Source organism: Ovis canadensis, chromosome 1, assembly GCF_042477335.2.
Source record: "Ovis canadensis isolate MfBH-ARS-UI-01 breed Bighorn chromosome 1, ARS-UI_OviCan_v2, whole genome shotgun sequence".
Taxonomy (NCBI): domain Eukaryota; kingdom Metazoa; phylum Chordata; class Mammalia; order Artiodactyla; family Bovidae; genus Ovis; species Ovis canadensis.
In genome coordinates this window covers 156,070,481-156,089,594 of record NC_091245.1, presented here as the reverse complement: position 1 = coordinate 156,089,594, position 19,114 = coordinate 156,070,481, and the positions used below count along the sequence as shown (strand labels likewise).

The 19,114-nt window shown below is 36.4% G+C and overlaps 1 protein-coding gene across 3 annotated transcripts in view; it reads right to left on the bottom strand.

Moving 5' to 3' along the window:
* Positions 1-18,252, bottom strand: part of CADM2 (cell adhesion molecule 2) — a 1,299,579-nt gene extending 1,281,327 nt beyond the window's left edge. Inside the window, exon 1 of one of the 3 annotated variants that reach the window (XM_069578719.1) lies at positions 17,577-18,252. In XM_069578719.1, coding sequence (XP_069434820.1) covers positions 17,577-17,637 — 61 coding nt within the window. In that variant the 5' untranslated portion in view covers positions 17,638-18,252. The remainder of the gene's footprint in view (positions 1-17,576) is intronic. The other 2 variants (XM_069578709.1, XM_069578730.1) reach the window with 2 other exon arrangements.
* Positions 18,253-19,114: the final 862 nt, after the last annotated feature.

The following is a 19,114-nucleotide window of genomic DNA, read 5'->3' as shown; positions in this document are numbered from 1 at the left end:
AGGCCATTCATTGTGTTCTTCTTAGTCATTTGCAACTAATATCAATTATACCTACCTGTAACAGTGTTAGAATTCTTCATTACTTGTGCTGTCTCAGTACAATTAAGTTCTGCAGTAAAGGTCATCCAAAATTCATATTTAGTTATATGCTCATCTCCTTCACCATGTAGAAGGTCTCTGTTAGGTCCATCAAAAATCAACTATAATTTTACATCAAGATTCATTTGAAGACTCTATTTTCTATCTGCCTGATAAGGAAAAATATACTTAAAGATACAAACATATACCTCCATCCTCTCCATGAGACTGTTGCTTTTACTCTCTTAATTATCACTACTCTCTTTTTGACTTTTTCAGCTATTCTGCTTTCTGACTCAGATTTCAAAAGAAATCCAGAAATCCCTTACTTATTGCTGTTTTCTTTCTTTCTTTACTTCGCTTTACTTTTTAAAGTGAAAAACATCTCTAGATCCATGAGCTATAAATCTTTCATCATTGATAAAACACGACAAGATGAAAAGGATCTTTGTCAGAAGTTTCCAAAGGAGCATGTGGAAAGATAAAATGACATGCCAAGTAATCTACTTGCTGCCACTGATTACTAACAGTCAATGGCTTATGCTACATTGCTTGAGATTAATCTTCATAAAAAATAATTGTGAAGAAAGCCTCTTCTTATTCTAATACTAGATCTCTAATAAATAAATAACCAGAATAAATTATGAAAAAAGTGTACAATATTTTTTGTGCTAATTCTGGAGCCTAAGTCCAAGAAAATAGTATATTGCCAGAGATGTGTTTTAGTCTCTTCCTTCCAATTTACCTCTAAAGCACTAAGCTATTACAGAGTTACAATATAGGGTTTTGTATTTTTGACATTAAAGAAATGAAATAATCTGTATACTTTCTGTATCATGGGAGAAAAAATAAGCTTAAAATATACCCACTTTATGATTTAAACATGTTTCACCAAATACTATGCTTTATTTAACGTATGGTGTATTTTAAAAGTAGGCTATCTACAAAGGATTAGTCCAATGACAGTGCTGTTTAACTTTTCAAAAGATAAATCTGGCATTTAATATATTAAAGTTAAGTATTTTATTAGTAGTATTGCTGTCAAAATGTCAACTTTCAACAAAGTGGAAATCATAAACTATATTCTTGAGCAAGCAGATATGGCAAATCTATGAATAACTTTCATAATTTCTTTATCAAATCCAAGATTTACTCTCATAATGACATCATCTAAAAGTTAGAAAGTATTTTTGCAATACTGACAAAACAAAAATACTGATTTTTTAATCTAATCCCAAAGTGTTTATTTACCATTAGTTTTCTTCACAATTTAAGGTTATGGCAGTATAAAATGGGAGTTATCTAATCCTTCTTAGGAAGTTTTTCATTTGATACAAAATGAAGGCCTTCTTGTGAATGAATAATCTCAATTCCCTTATGCAGCTTTCCCAATCTGAACTCTTAGTTGACAAATGATTAGCCACTGGTATCCATCTTAATACTTGTAACTTCCATTTTATTCCAGGAGACCAGACATGAGCACAGAAGTATAGCAGCACTTTCAGTTAGGTTTATTAGCCTAGCAGATGTTCATCTCAGAGATTATCTCTCTGCACTATAAGATGACATGCCATGGACCCATTCTGAAATTCCACATTGATTCTGTCTTCTAAAGATAAAAGATTTCAGAGATAACAGAAAACACAAAGTTGTCTCTAAAACATTCACTTTTCTATTAAAGATAAATCTTGAACATCTTATGATTAAAATAGTAAGGAGGGTTGATTATGTCAGGAAAAAAATAATATAAATTATTTTTGTCCCCATTCAAAATGACAGAACTATGAGTCTACAAGAAAACACATGGGTAGAACTCTTGAAGTACTTCATCCTTATTTCATATCCAGATTTATATTAGAAAATTAATTATACAATAAACTCTTCTCTAAAGGTATTTAAAAATTAAGAAACACAACTTACAAGATGATTATTTTTGGAAAAAGCTGCAACCCTTTTAAAGTTTTCTCATATCTAATTCTCTAAGCCTAAGGGTATCCATAAGTCAAAATTCTTACTAAGAAAATATACCCCCAAAATACCAGTATACCAAAAATACATGGACAGTGGAGTAACTTTATTTGTTTTTATTTAGCCTGAAATAAGAGACTTATTTGGACTATCAAGTACCACCAAGATCATAAGACAAAATTAACTGAATATCTAGAAACAAGAAAAGATTAACTGATGGCCTAATTGAGGTTACTTTTCTTATATGTAAGAAAAGTAAGCAACCAATTTATTTTCAAGGGAAAGTTTTACTTTTCTTTGTTTAAAGTTTTAGTTGATTTTTTTTTTTAGTATTTCAAAAATACAATTAAGTTTGCCTTGAGCTTATGCATTTTGTGATATTTTTATATTAAATCAACTCTGCACAAAAATTTCACCACTTTAAATTTTGATTAAAGCAATCATAAGTATTTTTACAAGTAAAATAGCCAAAGAATTCAAAAACACATAATATAAATATTCAAGGATCTCAGAATTATATATAATAATTTAAATGATGAAGAAATAAAAAAGACATTTTAAACTGTAATATAGCTTACTGCTTAGGAAGAAAGTTTCTATCTGTTGTACAAAAATACTGCTGAAAAGAAAAGGTTCAAGATCAACATAAACTTCATTGGTTAACAAAAATAAGGCCACTGTAGACCAAAAGTATATCTTACCTATTGCACAAGTGTTTAATGAACTGAGAAAAGAATCAAAGAAGTCACTAAGACACAAAGATGACAGAACAGCACCACCTAGTTCCCTCTAGAAAAGTTCCAAATATGTATGCCTCTCTGATTTACTTTGAAAAATTGAATATACTCTCAAAATAAATCACTTGCTATACAACTACACTCCTGCAAATCATTACCTGCAACAAAGCATTTACTTGAATTGCTTTAATTTTAAAGTTTCCTTTAAAATATAAAGAAAGCAAAATTAAAGATAATAGTTAAGCTGAGGTTTTTCTGTCTTTGCAATGTACAGTTGAGTGAAATCCAAAAAAATAAATCACTAAATACAGTACTATACAGGCTAAACCACCGCCATTATGATTTCCAGAGTATATATCAATTTTTTAATCTTATCTATTACAAGATACATATCACCTACTCCTGGGATCCTACTGGCTAGTAAGTGACACTATTCAAAAATACCATACAATCTCTTAGAAATATGACATAATTTGCATATTGAAGCCATCAGTCAAAGTTAAATATTAAAGAAAGCAATATAAAGATAGCAAGAATATTTGTAGCCTGTTTGTATGATTTTGCATTTTCTCTATAACACTCAAAATAATTGCATAAAATTCACTTTATTAAAAACATTTAATTGTATCCTATCCATTCACGAGCTTTGTTTACCAGGTGATTAATATTTCAATCCTATTCAGAGAGATTCAGCAGGAGGAAATATTTCAGGAGCGACATTTAATCGGCACTCTCAAGAAGTCACATTACAGTAGTACAGGTTTTAATCAGGCATGATGTACTGTAATATAAGCGAGGGACGGAGTTTTAATATATATGACACAGTACAAGGAACATTGTTTCTAGATAGGACACTTTAAAAATGTTTTCCCTGAGGCATCAGCAGCTCTTTAAATGACTGTTGCTGGTAACATCAGAATTGCTCAAGCAGAACTTCAGCTCTAAAAAACTAAATATTGTTGCTTGTTACATAGATCCTTCTCACAGACCTCTTCTCCCCTACATTCCCTCCGCTGACCTGGTCATCTACAGTTCTGGCCCACTGATCCTTTATGAAATTAAATGAATCATCCTCTTGAACAAATCAGTTAGAATAGAGCGTGCTTAAATATTTCTTGTTCACTTGTCAGCTTCTTTCAACTTGTATTAATAAAATAAAGAAAGAAACGGCATCATACTGAGAATGTTTTCAGGATAAACGACTGAAGGAAATGAGACCTCTTTAATCCAACCTTATGCAAAAATGTTAAAAGCTCAGTGAGGTTTATAATATTGTTGATAAGCCAGTGATTTTATATTCTCACTGATATATCCGCATTTTTTTCTGTGAAAAATATATTAGCATAAAAATATTTTATTTCAGAAAAAAGAATTAAGGCATTATAATATTTTGATTTGTTTATTCTGTGTCTCAGTCACTAGAGTATAGGCTCCGTAAAGTTAGAAACTATTTCTATCTTGTCTAATTGTATATCCAACGTTTACAACACTGACTTCAAGTACATATTTGTTGAAAAACGAATCAATAAATGAATGCTATGTTTAAGAAAATCAGTGGCTATGAAAAATAATATGACTGTAGAAATTTTTACATACATGTAAATTAAATGCACAGGAAAACAAAACTAAACTCAAAATTAAAACTTAATTCAATACACTCCCCAATAAAAATGACTAACATATCAATACTAATTTTCAAAACTGATTTATGGATGTAATTTCATTAAAAAATAAATGTGTGGCCCAAATTCAGGTTGATGGCAGCAAAATTAACTTATAAAACTCACTGACCTAGGGGGAAAAAAAGGTTCTGAAATTTATAGACACATGCATCAGAATAACAATCTCTTAATGTGTAAAAACAATATACTAAATAACACTTGAGTAGCTATAAAAAATAAATTTTAGTAAAATATATTTTTAAGAGCACACATTTCATGTTATACTGACTGTATTTTAAAAGATCTTTAGGTGGAAAGTAAAAAAGAAAACACCATTTTTTTCAGTGTGTCATCATCCATAAGATCCTATGCTACATAGTGCCGAAGAACAGATTTGTTTCCAATCTCTCAATCCACAGATGAAAAAACTAAGCTGCCAGAGAAGTATCTTACTCATCTCCAAAATGGTGGCATGGCTTTGATAAGAACTTGGGTCCCTTGATTGCTACCATTACATCTTGATGCTGCAGGGCACTTGCAAAAATCAAAGTCTAAAATTATTCCAGGGGTATCTCTGGACTTTCACTACAAAATAAAAGACATTCACCAGGCTAACATGACTCCCACTCCCACAATAAATGTATTTTGATATGGCAGTTGATGATATTCCACTCAAGGATTATGGGTATCCATTATTGTCTCTTCCTCTATCACCAAATCACTCCCATTCTCTATCTCTGTACACCAAGATGATGAGAAGCTCTCAGAAGGAAAGATTCCTAATGCCAGATCATGTTTACTCTATTTTATAGTAAGAGTATGATAAAATGATAAAAAATTATCAGTCTTTCCAATCTATCTGTACCCAACTGTCAAACATGGTTGACATATTATAAAACACTATCACTTCCTTCAAAGATAATCTGTTTCGCCTTGTTGGTAGTCTGTATCTGAACAGTCAATAAAATTAGGTAAAGCAAAACAAAAATTTAAAGTAAATTTGACTTCAATGTCCTCTATCAGACCTTTAAAAATTTATGAACTTATCCCTCTACCAATATCTTTACCTTAGCTATTACACAGAAGTGAAAGGATACGGAGAATTGAAATTCACAATACCATTAGTCTTACTTCACTCACAGCATTTCTATATTACATATATAATATATAAATATATATATTATATATATATATAAAACAAACCAGTGGACAAGAAACTATCCTCTATAAATGTTTCTTGACCTTTAAAAATGCATTTGTAAATATTATTGAACACACAACTTATTATTCATGCTAGTTATCATAAAATCTTTTTATATAAAGACAATGCACTTTAGTACAATATCATTTTGGTGAATATTATGGAAGTTGTTCCAAATTTGGTGACCTTAACAAGAATGTTGATCTGAAACGCTTTAGCATTTAAAGTGACAGAGGTACTTCCCTTATATCAAATTGAAAATTCAATTTCTGAGTGGGTCATTATGACAACAATGCTGAGTTATATAAAGGTATGATAATTCCATACATTTCCAGTGTTTCGGATACTATATAGTTACACATTAAAAAGTTAAAATATGTCACTTCTAATCATAGATTTATAGGAATATCTCAATATAATGAATAAAATTCAGTAACATATTAAAATAATTTTTCATAAAAATAGTGACAGAGTCAACAAAGTTGATTCCCAAACTATCTTCCCTTTTTGTCACTAGGCTCTGAAAAGTGGATTATCGGGGCTGAACAAAAGCCACATTAAAGATGAGGTTATCCTTGCCTGAATGCTACATCATACTGACACATCTCCATATAAAGCAAGATTTTAGGTAGTAACAGAAACTATGCAAGAATATAATTCTTAATATTAACTTTATAAAGTGGCAGCAGCCCTCAATGAATTGAGATAGTTTAATCTACTTTGAATATCTGTTAACTGAATGCTTATTTCTACATGAATTGATTTGGCTTCAAATGAATCTTAACACAGCTAATTTTCTTTTGAATGGCAAGAGTCAGGAAAGAGTCAAAAATCCAAAAGACAATGGTAAAATTGATTTTTTAAATTTGAAAGAACTACGTAACTTTTAAGAAAACCTATATTTCTCTGGGACATTTTCAAAAAAGCATTCTTAAAACACTTTATGTGGAAATAGAGTCACTACAAATTGTAGAAAGTCTTTTCACCCCTGGAATTCAGCACTAGTAACTATATTTAAATTCTCTTTAAAAAAATAGTAAATATTTCCATTCTAGCTCCCACTGTCTTCAAAATGCAAAAAGAAAGCTAAATCAAATTCAACTACAGCAAACATGTGTCTTCAACTGTAGAAGTATGGCTAAGCATTTTGTGTGTGTATATATATATATATATATATATATATATATATATATGTATATAATTTATTTAAAAGCCCTTTTAAATAAAATGAATGGAATCTCCCTGAGTTAAACTGAGAAAAATATACCCTGAATCTGTAGGACTACTCAGAGCACCTTTACTCTACAGCTTGGCAGTAACAAAAGCAGGTCAGTCCTCACTGATAATCTGGCAGATCAAGGTCAGTCCGTAATTCCTCTTTGTTTATACATTTATCCAGAAATACTAGCTACTCTAAATAGAACAATAAGATGATCAGACTTCATGTTTACCCAAAGTCACCATCAGGAATATTTTAGGGGACAAGAATTATTAAAAAAAAGACAAGAGGTTACAATGCCCAGAGAAATCGGGGAGTTCAAAGCCATGATTCAAATGTTTTCAGGGCAAATCTGAAGTGACTACCTTAACTGAAAGAAGTGATTCTACATTTTTTTTGTGAAGTATGTCATTATTAAGCATTATATTTCTTGGTATCCTTTTTTTTTTCCTTCTTCCTGTAGTTTAAAATGAAAATTGATTGCAAATATTTAGTCTATTCAGAATACTGTATTGGCATTTTGGCAATTATAAGTACTTAAATATTATTTGGAACCAATTAAAAAGATGCGTCAAGATTAAATAGACTGGAAGAGAACTAATCAATCAGTGAAATGAAAACATTAAAAAAAGACACAGGCCAGACATTTGATTAGGCACCTGAAATAAAATGAAGACTAAGACCTAGCAATCTAGGGGCTTATAGTCCACTAGAGGAGACATTCAAAATGCTATAAGAAAAATCCATGTAGGGGTTATATAGATCATAACATAGACAAAATAAAATGCTTAGTTCTCTCATAAACTAAGAAAACATAAATGCTTAAAATATTCAATAAAGGGCAGATGGTAATCTTTTGTCTACTAAAACACATCAGATTCCGGTCCAAAATTCCCACGAAAAAAACTCCTATGTGTTCCTGAATATTAGCACTTTTAGCTACCATCAATAATAATATGGTATGGAAAATAATTCAGTTGTGTAAAATAATGAAACAAAAATTGGTTACAACTGTTAGTATATTAACTCATAAAATGCTTTTATATTGTAATGATCAGAAAAAAAGAATGGTTGCATTTACAAGTTAAACTTAAATTTTCTGATTATATGTAACACACAAATACAAGCAAGTCAAGGGGTACAATTAAGTAAACTTTCAAATTCATGCAATGTAGGAAAATGTTCTCTTTATAAATGGTGACATGTACTAAAATGAGCAAATTATTGCAGCTATCCCTCCACAAATGTAGTCTCAATACATACATATTTTCCTCTTTCTCCTTCTCTCTCTTTCGTTCAACATTCCTATATATTTTCACAGTTCTCCACACTGCATCCAAATCAAAAAGTGAAAATATGTCTCAAATTTGCCAATGTGCTGACATTTAGCAGCCCATGAAGACTGCAGACTATCAATACTATCTAAAAATCTATAGCCTCAAATAATAAACAGTATAACTTCGAAATCCCACCATAGCAAGATGTGTTAATGGGCTAGTTAGGGAATAGAGTATTGATTTAGGAACAATTTCTGATTCTTCTTTTTGTTTGGGAAAGTGAAAGGAACAATTCCTATTCAGGATAAGGGATACACATTTTCACTCATTATTTTTTTTTCAATCCCAAAGCAAAGAACTATTTAGAAATAACAGATACTGTATTCTTTATTACAATGGTGAATCTCATTCTGCCTTGGCAGAGTAACTAGTTTAAGTGTAGAAATGCGAGTAACTTCTTGCTATACTAGAGTCATTGCCTTCAGAAACAGGCTTCTCTGAATACCACCTACACATTAATACATGACAGTGAACTTACAGCCAGACCCCTGTTCTATCCACATGATCCCTGAAAAGGCTTTGAAATGAGGACACACGCATAATTAAGGCACAGTGAATATCACAGTACATGTAACAAACTAGAGTATTATGAATCCTTAGGGAAACCTCATAGAATTAATACATTTTCTAGAGAAAGCTGCACATGAGTAAAGAGAGCCTAAAATGCTAATTAGATCCTCTCAGTGAAGGCTATAGAAAAGTTGATTCTTGAATCCTGAAGTTGGGCACAGAATGGAACATTTGTATACAGAAAGACTGAAGGGGGTGGGGGGAAGAATTTGGCATAAAAGCTCTTCAATAGATGATGTACATAATTCTTGAGAAAATAAATGAAGCAAAATAAAAATGTAACAGTAGGCGAATCCCAAATCTCCTGAAAGAGTTAAGTAGGAGAAGTGATTTCCTATTAGAAAAGGGTTATGTAACAACAGAGGGAAATACTCAGCCTAGCATATGCTAATTTAGTCGGCTTTGCCAGGCGTTTCTGTGTGTTTGGCTGGCTGACTCACATTCCTTCTCTCTTCTTTTTGCCATTTTTATTATGAGACTAAGGAGGTTGAATGCTCACAAAAAGCAATAATAACAATAACAAAAACAACTAAAAGCACATTGTATGTGTTTTATCTTTGCTAAAACACTGGGATACAAGCCTTGGAGGTTGAGAGAAAAAACACCCAATCTGGACGTATTCAGTACATAGGTTTGGTTAAGATTCCTTTTAACTGTTCTTCACTCCCTGTGAATTTATTTTAATGGGTCTTTCAGGTTGATAGAACAGTGCAGAGGGGGGTATATTATATTCCTAGAGAGTGTAAAGGAAGCTGAGTTACTATTCAGACTTCGGTCCATAAAATATAGATTGCAATAAGGGAATGACAAATCAGAAGCTTACTGTGCATTTTATTTGCTTTTAAATACAAATATTCTAATCATCCCTCATTTCAGCCTGTCTACTACTTAAAATTAAAAGCAGAAGACATATAAAGTATAGGAAGGAACGGAAGGTAAAGGTGTCAGGACATTTTCTCCTGGGGCAATATAGGACAAGCTAACGTAAAATATGAATTTATTACAAAAGTAGAAACATATTTTACACACCATAAATTTTAGGCTTTGATGTTTGAGTAAGCATTAAGGGAGGTACTTGCATCTTTAAAGGCAAACAATTTTAGCAAAGAAGCTAAAAATATTCCCTTACAAGAACAAATTAATTGGCTTTATAAATTATACTGAATCAATATAACAGTTATACACTTAGCAGTCGGCAACACATCTTTCTCAGGAAAGGTGCTTTCTTAACTCGGTTCTCAAAGATGACTTTAGATAAACAATGCACCGTTACCATTAATAAACCCTCATCAAATCTATAAAACTAGGGGGGTTATTTAACCTATAAAAATACTTTTATATCTGTATGTGAAGTTATTTGCACTATACAATTACACTTAGCTTTAAGTTTTTTTGTTCCTCAAAGCAAATAAATGCTTATTCTTGTTTTCTAAACAATCCCTAGTGAAATCAGTATCTAACCCCTAGAATAACAGCATAACTGTGGCTAAACAGGGGCATCCCCCTCAGCATTCAAATGGCTGAAAGATAATTTCAATATTCAAATGAAAATGATTTGCTGACTCAGAAAGAGTAATCCTCAATGCTTAATAATAACTGTCTTAATATTTACTTCAAAGACTTCTGAAATAGAATGTGAATAATTAATGGCCGGCTCTTTCCAAGGCAGATCTCCTTACAACCTCAGCCCTGCCTCTCTATTCAGGTAGCAGTAAGTTCTCATCACTTAGTTTCTTAAACACAAAGAAGATCCAGAATAAATGCTCAGCTCTATTGCAAATTCAGAAACTGTAAACCTTGCGTGTGTGTTTTTAAGTGGAAAAGTTAATCACTGCTGCAGCCTAAAAAAATGAATTCAAAAAATACCTTTTTCAACCTTCAGAAATAAGGTTAAATAAGCAAAACAAAATAAACTTTTCCTTTTTCCTCACACTTCATCCCTGAGTGCTCCAAACTCTAATTACACGCAAAATTATAAAGATGTTCTTCAGACCGAAAAATAACTGTAAATTTTAGGCTTGTACATATGTGCATATATAGAGATAAATGATTGAAGAATATTTCCTTTCTCAATAATTACATCTCTGATTTTGGCATTAATATTTAACTCATACCTAATTAAACAGAATATTTAGTTTCCTAACATATATATATGTATTACATATTACTAAGATAAAACTATTTCATATCATCTAAAGAAACTCACTGAATACATGAACAGGACCAATTGGACTCATTACTAGGATGAAAATCAATATGCATAATAGGCTCAATAATTTTGTTTGATAGCAAATGGAATCAAGATAAACAATGCTACACTAGTTATTGTCATCTGATAGGCTTCTCTCATAGTCTGCCCATAATAATTGTCCCACAACTCTTGCTTTTATTAAGGAACATATTTGACGCTTTTGCCCGTGTGATATATAAAATTTTTTAGAAAAGAGATATTCTCTACTGGTTTTGTCATGCGAGTGTATGATGTTAACAAAAATTCCAATTTATGTCACTAAATAAATGGTAAAAACATACATTGAACAATTAATTCCTATTTCTTTTAAGACTACTGTATTCTCCCCAACAGGAAATGCTCTAATAAGGAAAAAAAAAAAAAGCAACTAACTCCTTACTCGCTAAAGGAAGAGAAAGATAACAGTATTTGCCAGCTTAACATTCATTAGGTCCAACACATGTAAATAACTGCATAAGAATTAGAATTCCTAGAAGCCTTAGAATGCATAAGGATTTTATTTTAACTTGGCTATTTATTTTCATTAAACTGAACTGTGGTCCTGATAGTTTGCAAGATAGTTGCAAGTTTGCACAATTCATTTGATGAAAATGTTGATAATTATGTTAGGATTTATTACATTAATCTCTAAATAAATTATATATTCTCTCTTTAGCTTTGCCATGAGCTCAAGTGATTAGAAATACTCTTTGGATTATTTCTGGTCATGAAGAGTTGAAGGATGGTTCATGTCCACTACAAGCTATGAAATATGAAAAGACTTCCTATTTCAGTCACGCCACATGACTGCTTTCCTGCATGCGTTTTGCCTGCCGCTGCAGAGCACATTAGGCCTGAGATGCCATTTGCATCATCACACAGCAGGGGGCTTCAGCTGCCACAGCTCTAGGTTAATCCTCACCCACCTCTTTACACAAGGAATTTGCAGAAAATGTCGTTTTTTGATACTACAGAACTACACTCCAAAAACGTTTGACATTTTCAAATCAAATGTTGGTAATGAACTTGTCCTTTTAAATATTTTAGGTTAAATAAGTAAATTTAAATTATGTCTTCTCTTCCCCCCCAACCATGAATTGAGTTTGTGATCTTATGCAAATATCTTGATTTTTTAATTATGGAAAAGAAAAAAATGGGTAGGGAAACATCATGTCAAAGAACAACTGATCAAATTACATTCATTTAAAGATGTATATCAACAGCTATCACTATGATAATTTTCTATAGGAAAATTGTTTCCTAAACCAATAAGATCTATAAAATGTTAAAATTAACTCATATATGTGTGGGTATGTGTGTATATATATATATATATATATAAAACAAAGTATGAGTGCTGATGTGTTATGAAAAGATACCACTTAACTAGATCATACCTAACTGTGAATCTAAAACTATTTATTATGCATTTACTAAATTGAGAATAAGCAAAGCTCAGGGCTTGCCCTCAAGAAGCTTAATATAAACAAGGTAGTAGAGTTGTTTTTAGGAGGGTAAACAAACCTGTAACTGACAATTCCACAAAGGATTTCTGCAGTTTGTGAGTTCCACGTCCTTCATTTGTAATTTCCCTTCTCGCTGCTTCCTCACCTACTCAGCCAGTTGCTACACAATGGGTGATTTTGCCAAGAAGGTTTAATGAAGTCTATTAAAACAAGGACTCTCTATCAATAAATCTCATAGAATGCATGTCAACATGATCCAATAAAACAATAACATGATGTGTCTATGTTATATTACAAATGTACCCCAAATCCTTCACAATATATAAATTTTACTTCTCTCAATCATTTTATACCCCATAGACTCTTTATTTTCTAAAGAAAATTGATTTCTATTTGATGTTGATTTCAGGCCATTTTAAAATGCATGCTTAGGATGTCTTCCAACATTATTGCACAAGTATTTTCTGTTTAAGTGATTTAAGTAAGTTTTTCTTTAAGAAAAACGACTATCTCATTAGTTAAATCTGGGAAAAATATTTTTCACATATTTGATCTTCTTGTGGAAAACGAAGGAAGAGACTATCTCAGTTGATGCTTACCTTTGTCATGTTGGGCTACCAGAGTTCTACTAGTTGTAGACACAAGGGAAAAGACAACAAAATAAACTTCCATATCTTGATACTAAATTAGCCTAGGAACGCCTCATATCTGCAAAGAGATTTTCTTAATTACTAAGTGTCTGGTGTTTCTGTAAGTCATAGTCATTGACTCCTGTATAAAACTTACTTTTCAAAGTTTCCACTGTTAATCAAAACAGGGAGGAGTGAGCTGTATCTCAGGAACTGCATTCAGCATAAAAGATGCGCTCATCATGACTAAGGTAGAAGTAAAGAAGCAAGAGAGACACGCTTTGGGGAAATATTAGGTTATCAGAATTTTATTTAGTTTGTATGTATATTTTGCATTACCACATGCTTTCTAAAAATGTAAGGGGAGGTACATGACACATACTGAGGCAAGTACTATGCATGTCGAACAGACCTTTAACTTGAGGATATTTCTTTTTACACACAACTAATTACTTACTACAATGTCCCACAGCAAAACACACACATCCACAAACCCTAAAACCCCAAAATTAGTACTGGATGTGTTTTTTGTATAACACCAACACTGAACAAGGAAATAAAGTTCTCAACAAAATCAGAATCTCTCTATGCATGTCTATTTTGCCCTTCTTTCCTTTTTGTCCTTTCTCAGATTGTTTCCTGTGCTAAACAAGAGAGTCTCCATCTTTCCAGTGTTGCTTCAGGCATAGAAAGGAGCACAGCTACAAAGAGGGTCAGCAACTGAACTGAATCTACCCTGTAGACAAGAAGAGGTCTTAGTTACAGGTGGTAAGTTTTTACACTCCTCATTCTAAAGAAATGTTTTTTCTCTAATGTGTCCCTTGCCCTTGTCCAGCTTTTCCCTCTATATCCAATAGAGGAAAATTTAAAAAAAAAAAGGGGGGGGGGTGCTGTATAGCTTAACACTGAATCAAATTTTGTTATCTAAGTAGTCTACATTCCAAGTTATACTCTGGTCAGAAACATGTTTATTTTCTATCTAACTATTCATTGCCTAAAGACTTGTTGAGGATGAACTAGTAGGTGTCGTAGAATAGAACTATTTAAACCTTTTTTTACAAAGACTCATTTTATCATGATCTTGAATCGTACCACTGACTTACCACTTTACATATTAACAAGCCAAAAGACTGAGTCTGCTTCCCAGGAAAAGTAAAAAAAAAAAAAAAAATGGTGACAATATAAAACAGTGAAACTACAGAGAAAATGTGTTAAATTGAGTCTTCCAGTCTAAAATGATGCATACTGCAAGAAAGGGGATAAATACAAAGGATAAATATATTGATTAGTATGACTTAAGTGATAAAACCACTCTAGTGCTGATAATGCTAAAAATAAGAAGCTGTAGACAGACTGCCTATAGTATTTGCCAAGTCATAACTACTAACAGGCAGAGCAGACTACCCCGGGCCAAAATCAGTTGCTCACTAGTTCCCCCGCTACCTCTCCTTCCCTGTACATAGGAAAGACCTGCTAAATATTTAATCTATGTCCAGGAAATCAAGCTTTCATTCTACAACCTAACCAAGTCCTAATAAAACAGAGTGGTGGGAGAAACATAAACCTGGACCCTGAAGCAACGTTTTTAGCCAAGACCAAGACAAGGAAGGCACAAGCAATTTGTTTGAGCAGGAACTGACATATCAACAAAGTGTGATGTGTCTGTGGAGCAGTGTTTGATAAATGTGAGGCAGCCATAAACATGAGAAGACAATCCAGTGGGTCTTTGTACCTCCTCCCACTTCTAGTTTTTTCTTTCTTTTTTTTTCCCTTAAATCCTATTCTCTCTCTCCTTTAGTGTATTAATACAGCCATCTAAGGTGCTCAGAAGTACACATATATCCTTGAGCTGGTTCTCTCTGCCTGGTTGCTGTGATAGGACACTTATTTATTTGGGCCTGCCGCTGGTGCTGCTGCTGGCTGCAGTGGCGCGTTTGCTCTGGTATACCCACACCCCTTCCACCCTTCTCCCCCAGTCTGCTGTGAAAAGCAGCACTGTCTTAACACTTGGTATACATACTTAATAAAAGAAACCCATGCCCTTAATAAAAAAGAATGCAGCTGAAGGAATCTCTCTGAGTAGAGAAAGTAAATCCTCCTTCAGGCTGAGAGAGAGACAGGGAGAGAGAGGCACCAGCAGACAGTTATTTTGCAGTGCACTGAATAGACAATTCACAGGGAAATGTTGAAGGCAGAGAGGAGGCGACCCCCAAGTGCAGTCCGTTGCCCACATGCTCTATAATAAATAATCTTGCACCAGCCCAGTAGTGTGTGCAGTGACGTGCCGGGGCCAGCATACACAGATTGGCAGGGAAAACACATCCAGCGGTGTCGAATGTTCATCACAATCACCAAATTAACTGATTTCCCCACATCACACTCCCCTTACCCGGCGTGGTGCGCTCATGCGCGCGCGCGGGACGCACACACACACACACACACACACACACATAGCAGAGCTGAGAAATGCAAGTTACTGAGAGGTGAACTGGGGTCTCTAGGAGGATGTTTCAGGACAGATTAGAAATCCAAGTAATGTGTCAGCCACGGGATTACTTGCGCGAGGGTGGGGGTGTAAGCGCTGGGGAATGGGACCAGAGGGTGGGGGTGTAGGCGCTGGGGAATGGGACCAGGCGGCGTTAAGCAGGAAGAACAGGCTGTCTGCCTTCTCAGGGATTCTGGCACATGACAGATCAAAAATTTACATCAAACATAAAATACACAAAATTACCCCGAAATATTCCAAGAAATACCTCTGCAAGTTTGGTTAGTTAATTCAGGAAAATTCTGCCCACTATCTCTTTTACATTCATAAATATGCATAAATAAAATACGGTCATGGTCTATATCCTGGAGGAGGCTAGGAAACAGGATGCATTCCAAGAACTTGCTGAAAGATGGTTCATTGACCTCATTTAAATCCTCCAAAGGCCGATTGTATGCCTGTGGTTCTATATGTCTTACTTTCAGATTCCTTTTATCCAGGGACAAATACATTTGATCAACTTATCTCTCCTACAAATATACAAATGATGGAAGAGAGGTTAAAGGTGGGCAAAGATTTATGAAGAAATCGAGTCATCTAGCTTAAAAAAAATCATATGGACCATAATTTCACATCCATCCTCCCTGTATTTCACTCAAGCCACATCCCTACACCACTCTCTTCAAAGCAACAATCTTCTGCCTTACAGCCCCTGCCCACTCATTCCTAGCATGCCGCCTCTGCCTCTACCACCACCCAAAGTGTGCTCTTCCCAGGCACTTTTACTCCATACATTGCCGTGTATTTCATAATCATCATCATCCTCCCACTGCACACAGCCCCCTCCCTCCTTCAAAAGCAAGGATCTGGCGAAAAGTGCACCCCAGTTCGCTAGCCAGTCTGCATCCAAGCCCAATGATTTGCATAATAACAGTGTTTTGTGCGGTTTCCCTCCGCTGCGGTCACAGGGGTTCTTACATTTCACCTGAAAGGATGATATTAATTATGGAAAAGAAGCGTCAGAGAGCGGGATGGAAAGGTAGGGAATTAAGCTAAAATCCCTTAGCACTAAAGTAACTGCCAGGGTGCACATATTTCTTGGCTTCAGAAAAATGAAAAAGAAAACCACACGGGCTGAATAATAAAAAGTCAGTTGGTTAATAAAGTGGCTTTGGGTCTTTTAATTCTTCCCTTCCGTGGCCCTATTTCCTGCTTTATTTATTCATTCTTCCTTTTTCCTTTTACTCTTTTTCGTTCGTTCTTTTTCTTCCTTCCTTGCTTATCTCTCTCTTTCGTTTTTTTTCTTTTTTCTTTTTTTTTTTTTTAACCTCAGACAGTCTTCTCTCTCTTCCTAGGTGAATGACACTTCTCACAACACATCCTCCCCCCCGCCCTCCGCCCCCGGGGATGTTATTGCAATGCACACGGTGCCGCCGCTGCTGCTGTTCTCGCCGTCTCGGCAGCTCGCTCCCAGGCTCTCACACACTTTTTAAAGGCACACGAATATGCTGATGGTGGGAAGAAGGGGCAAAAGAAAGGCGACACGAAGAGGGGGAGGTTAAAGAGATGACAAGAGATGCAGAGGGTCGGTCGGGAGCGTGATGTGGGAGGCGGCTGGTGGGGGTTGGTGGGAGGGTGGAATGTTCAGAGAAGGCACAAGTTGCCAGCCAAAAGGCGTGGGAGTGTGTATGTGAAGGGTGAGGGGAGTGCTGGCGAGCATGGAGAGTGAGAGATGTAGGAAGCTCAGGTGAATGAAAAGGCGAAAGGTGCCCATAAGGGACTGACTGCCGAGACAGCAGGGTTGAGCCAGCGCTAGAGATTCGAGGGGCTGGAGCAAACTGCCACTGCCCCCCGCCGCACCGGGAAGTAGGGGGAGGGGGTGGAATTCGCCGGGGACTGGGGGACTGTAAGGGGGAGAGTGGAAATATGGGGTGGAGTGAGGATGATGGGGAATGGGCGTGAAGTTGATGCTCCCCGCGGCGGGGCGGGGATTACCTTGTAGCAGGAGCCCGCAGACACTGTAGAAGCGGAGAACGGCGCTGCGTTTCCAAATCATGGTCCCTTTTCTAAAGGGTTGAGAATGAACGAGGGGGGCAAAGAGATGCTGGTGAGCAGGGCACCAGAGTGCTGGGCTCCGCCGGTGTCTCCTTCGCGGAGCCCGCCGGACCCAGGGTCCTCGCCGCTGCGGTGCTCGAACCTGCGGACGCGGATCAGATGGCAGCAGCAGAAGCGGCAACGGCGAAGCACCCTCAGAATGAGGTTTCTCTGGGCAAAATAGTTTATTTTCCTCCTCCTCTTGCTGGTGGTGCAGCCGCGACAGTCCTTCTGCCAGGCACGGGTTTGGAGCTTGCCTTCTTCCCGGCGCGCACCCGGGGCTGTCCGAGCAGGTGGTGCAGGGATGCCGGGGTGTCGGAGAAGATGCAGACGAGGGCTGTAAGGAGTGGGTAGGTCACGCAAGGGAAAGGCGGGGAATAAGGGGAGCAAGCAAGCAGCAGCCGCCGCTCGAGCTTGAGGTGTCTCGGGGTCCTGGGAGGGGAGGTGGCAGAGGTGGAAGCGGCGCTAGAGGCGATAGCGGCGGCGGCGGCTGCTCCCGGATGCTCGGGCTGCAGCAGCGACGGCGGCTGTAGCGGCGACGGCAGCTCTACAGAGCACCAGACACAAGGGCAAGCTCAGCACGGTGGAGGCCCCGCCCCCACCATGGCCAGGGACAGACACCGCCCCCCGGCCAATGGGGACACACCCGCCCACCAGGTCTAGCCAATGAGAGAAAGGGATGGGTGGAGACAGGCGCCGGGAAAAACAAACAGGCTTCTCAAGGACCCTTCGGGCAGGAAGGACTGAATCCCCCATTCACACACCCCGGCGGGTCTCACCTCCTTGGAGAGTCTCAGCCTAACTTTCTGAGACAGAGCCTTCATTAATAAGTGCCTAGCATTCGGGAAGGGTTCAGCCAATCGCCACCGCGAGGGGGCGGGGTTTTCCATGTCCCCAGCAGGTTCTGGAACCCGTGGTGGTGCCTGGGACAGGTCTTGGGTGCGAAGTTGTGCGTATTTGGACTCCTAGAGCAGATGGTGGCTGCACCTGCCCACTCACCAGCTGCAGTAGCTCTCTGAAGCTCCCAGCAGCAAAAGGGAAAAATTTAAGAGGACGTGGGAGAGGCTAAGTATAGGGAACAGAACACCTACCTGCCTACAAGAACTTGTGTGACAAGGAAAAAAAGAGTTAGAGGTGGAGGAAATTAAGTTTTTGTTGTTGTTCCTGAGAATTTGACTTAATCTAGACATAAAATCTCAATAGACGCTAGCGGGTGACAGTATCCTTTCGGTCAGTACTGAGATCAGGTAGGTCTAGGTTCAAATCCCATAGCTGTCACTTCTAGCTTCACAATGTTTGATGATTTTACTTGAACATTTAAATCTGAAGCCTCATCTGTAAAACAGGGATAATAATAGAACTTAACTCTTGAAGTTATACGGCCCTGGATTGCTACAAGGCCAAGCATCTGTAAATGCTATATAAAAGGAGACTTTAGC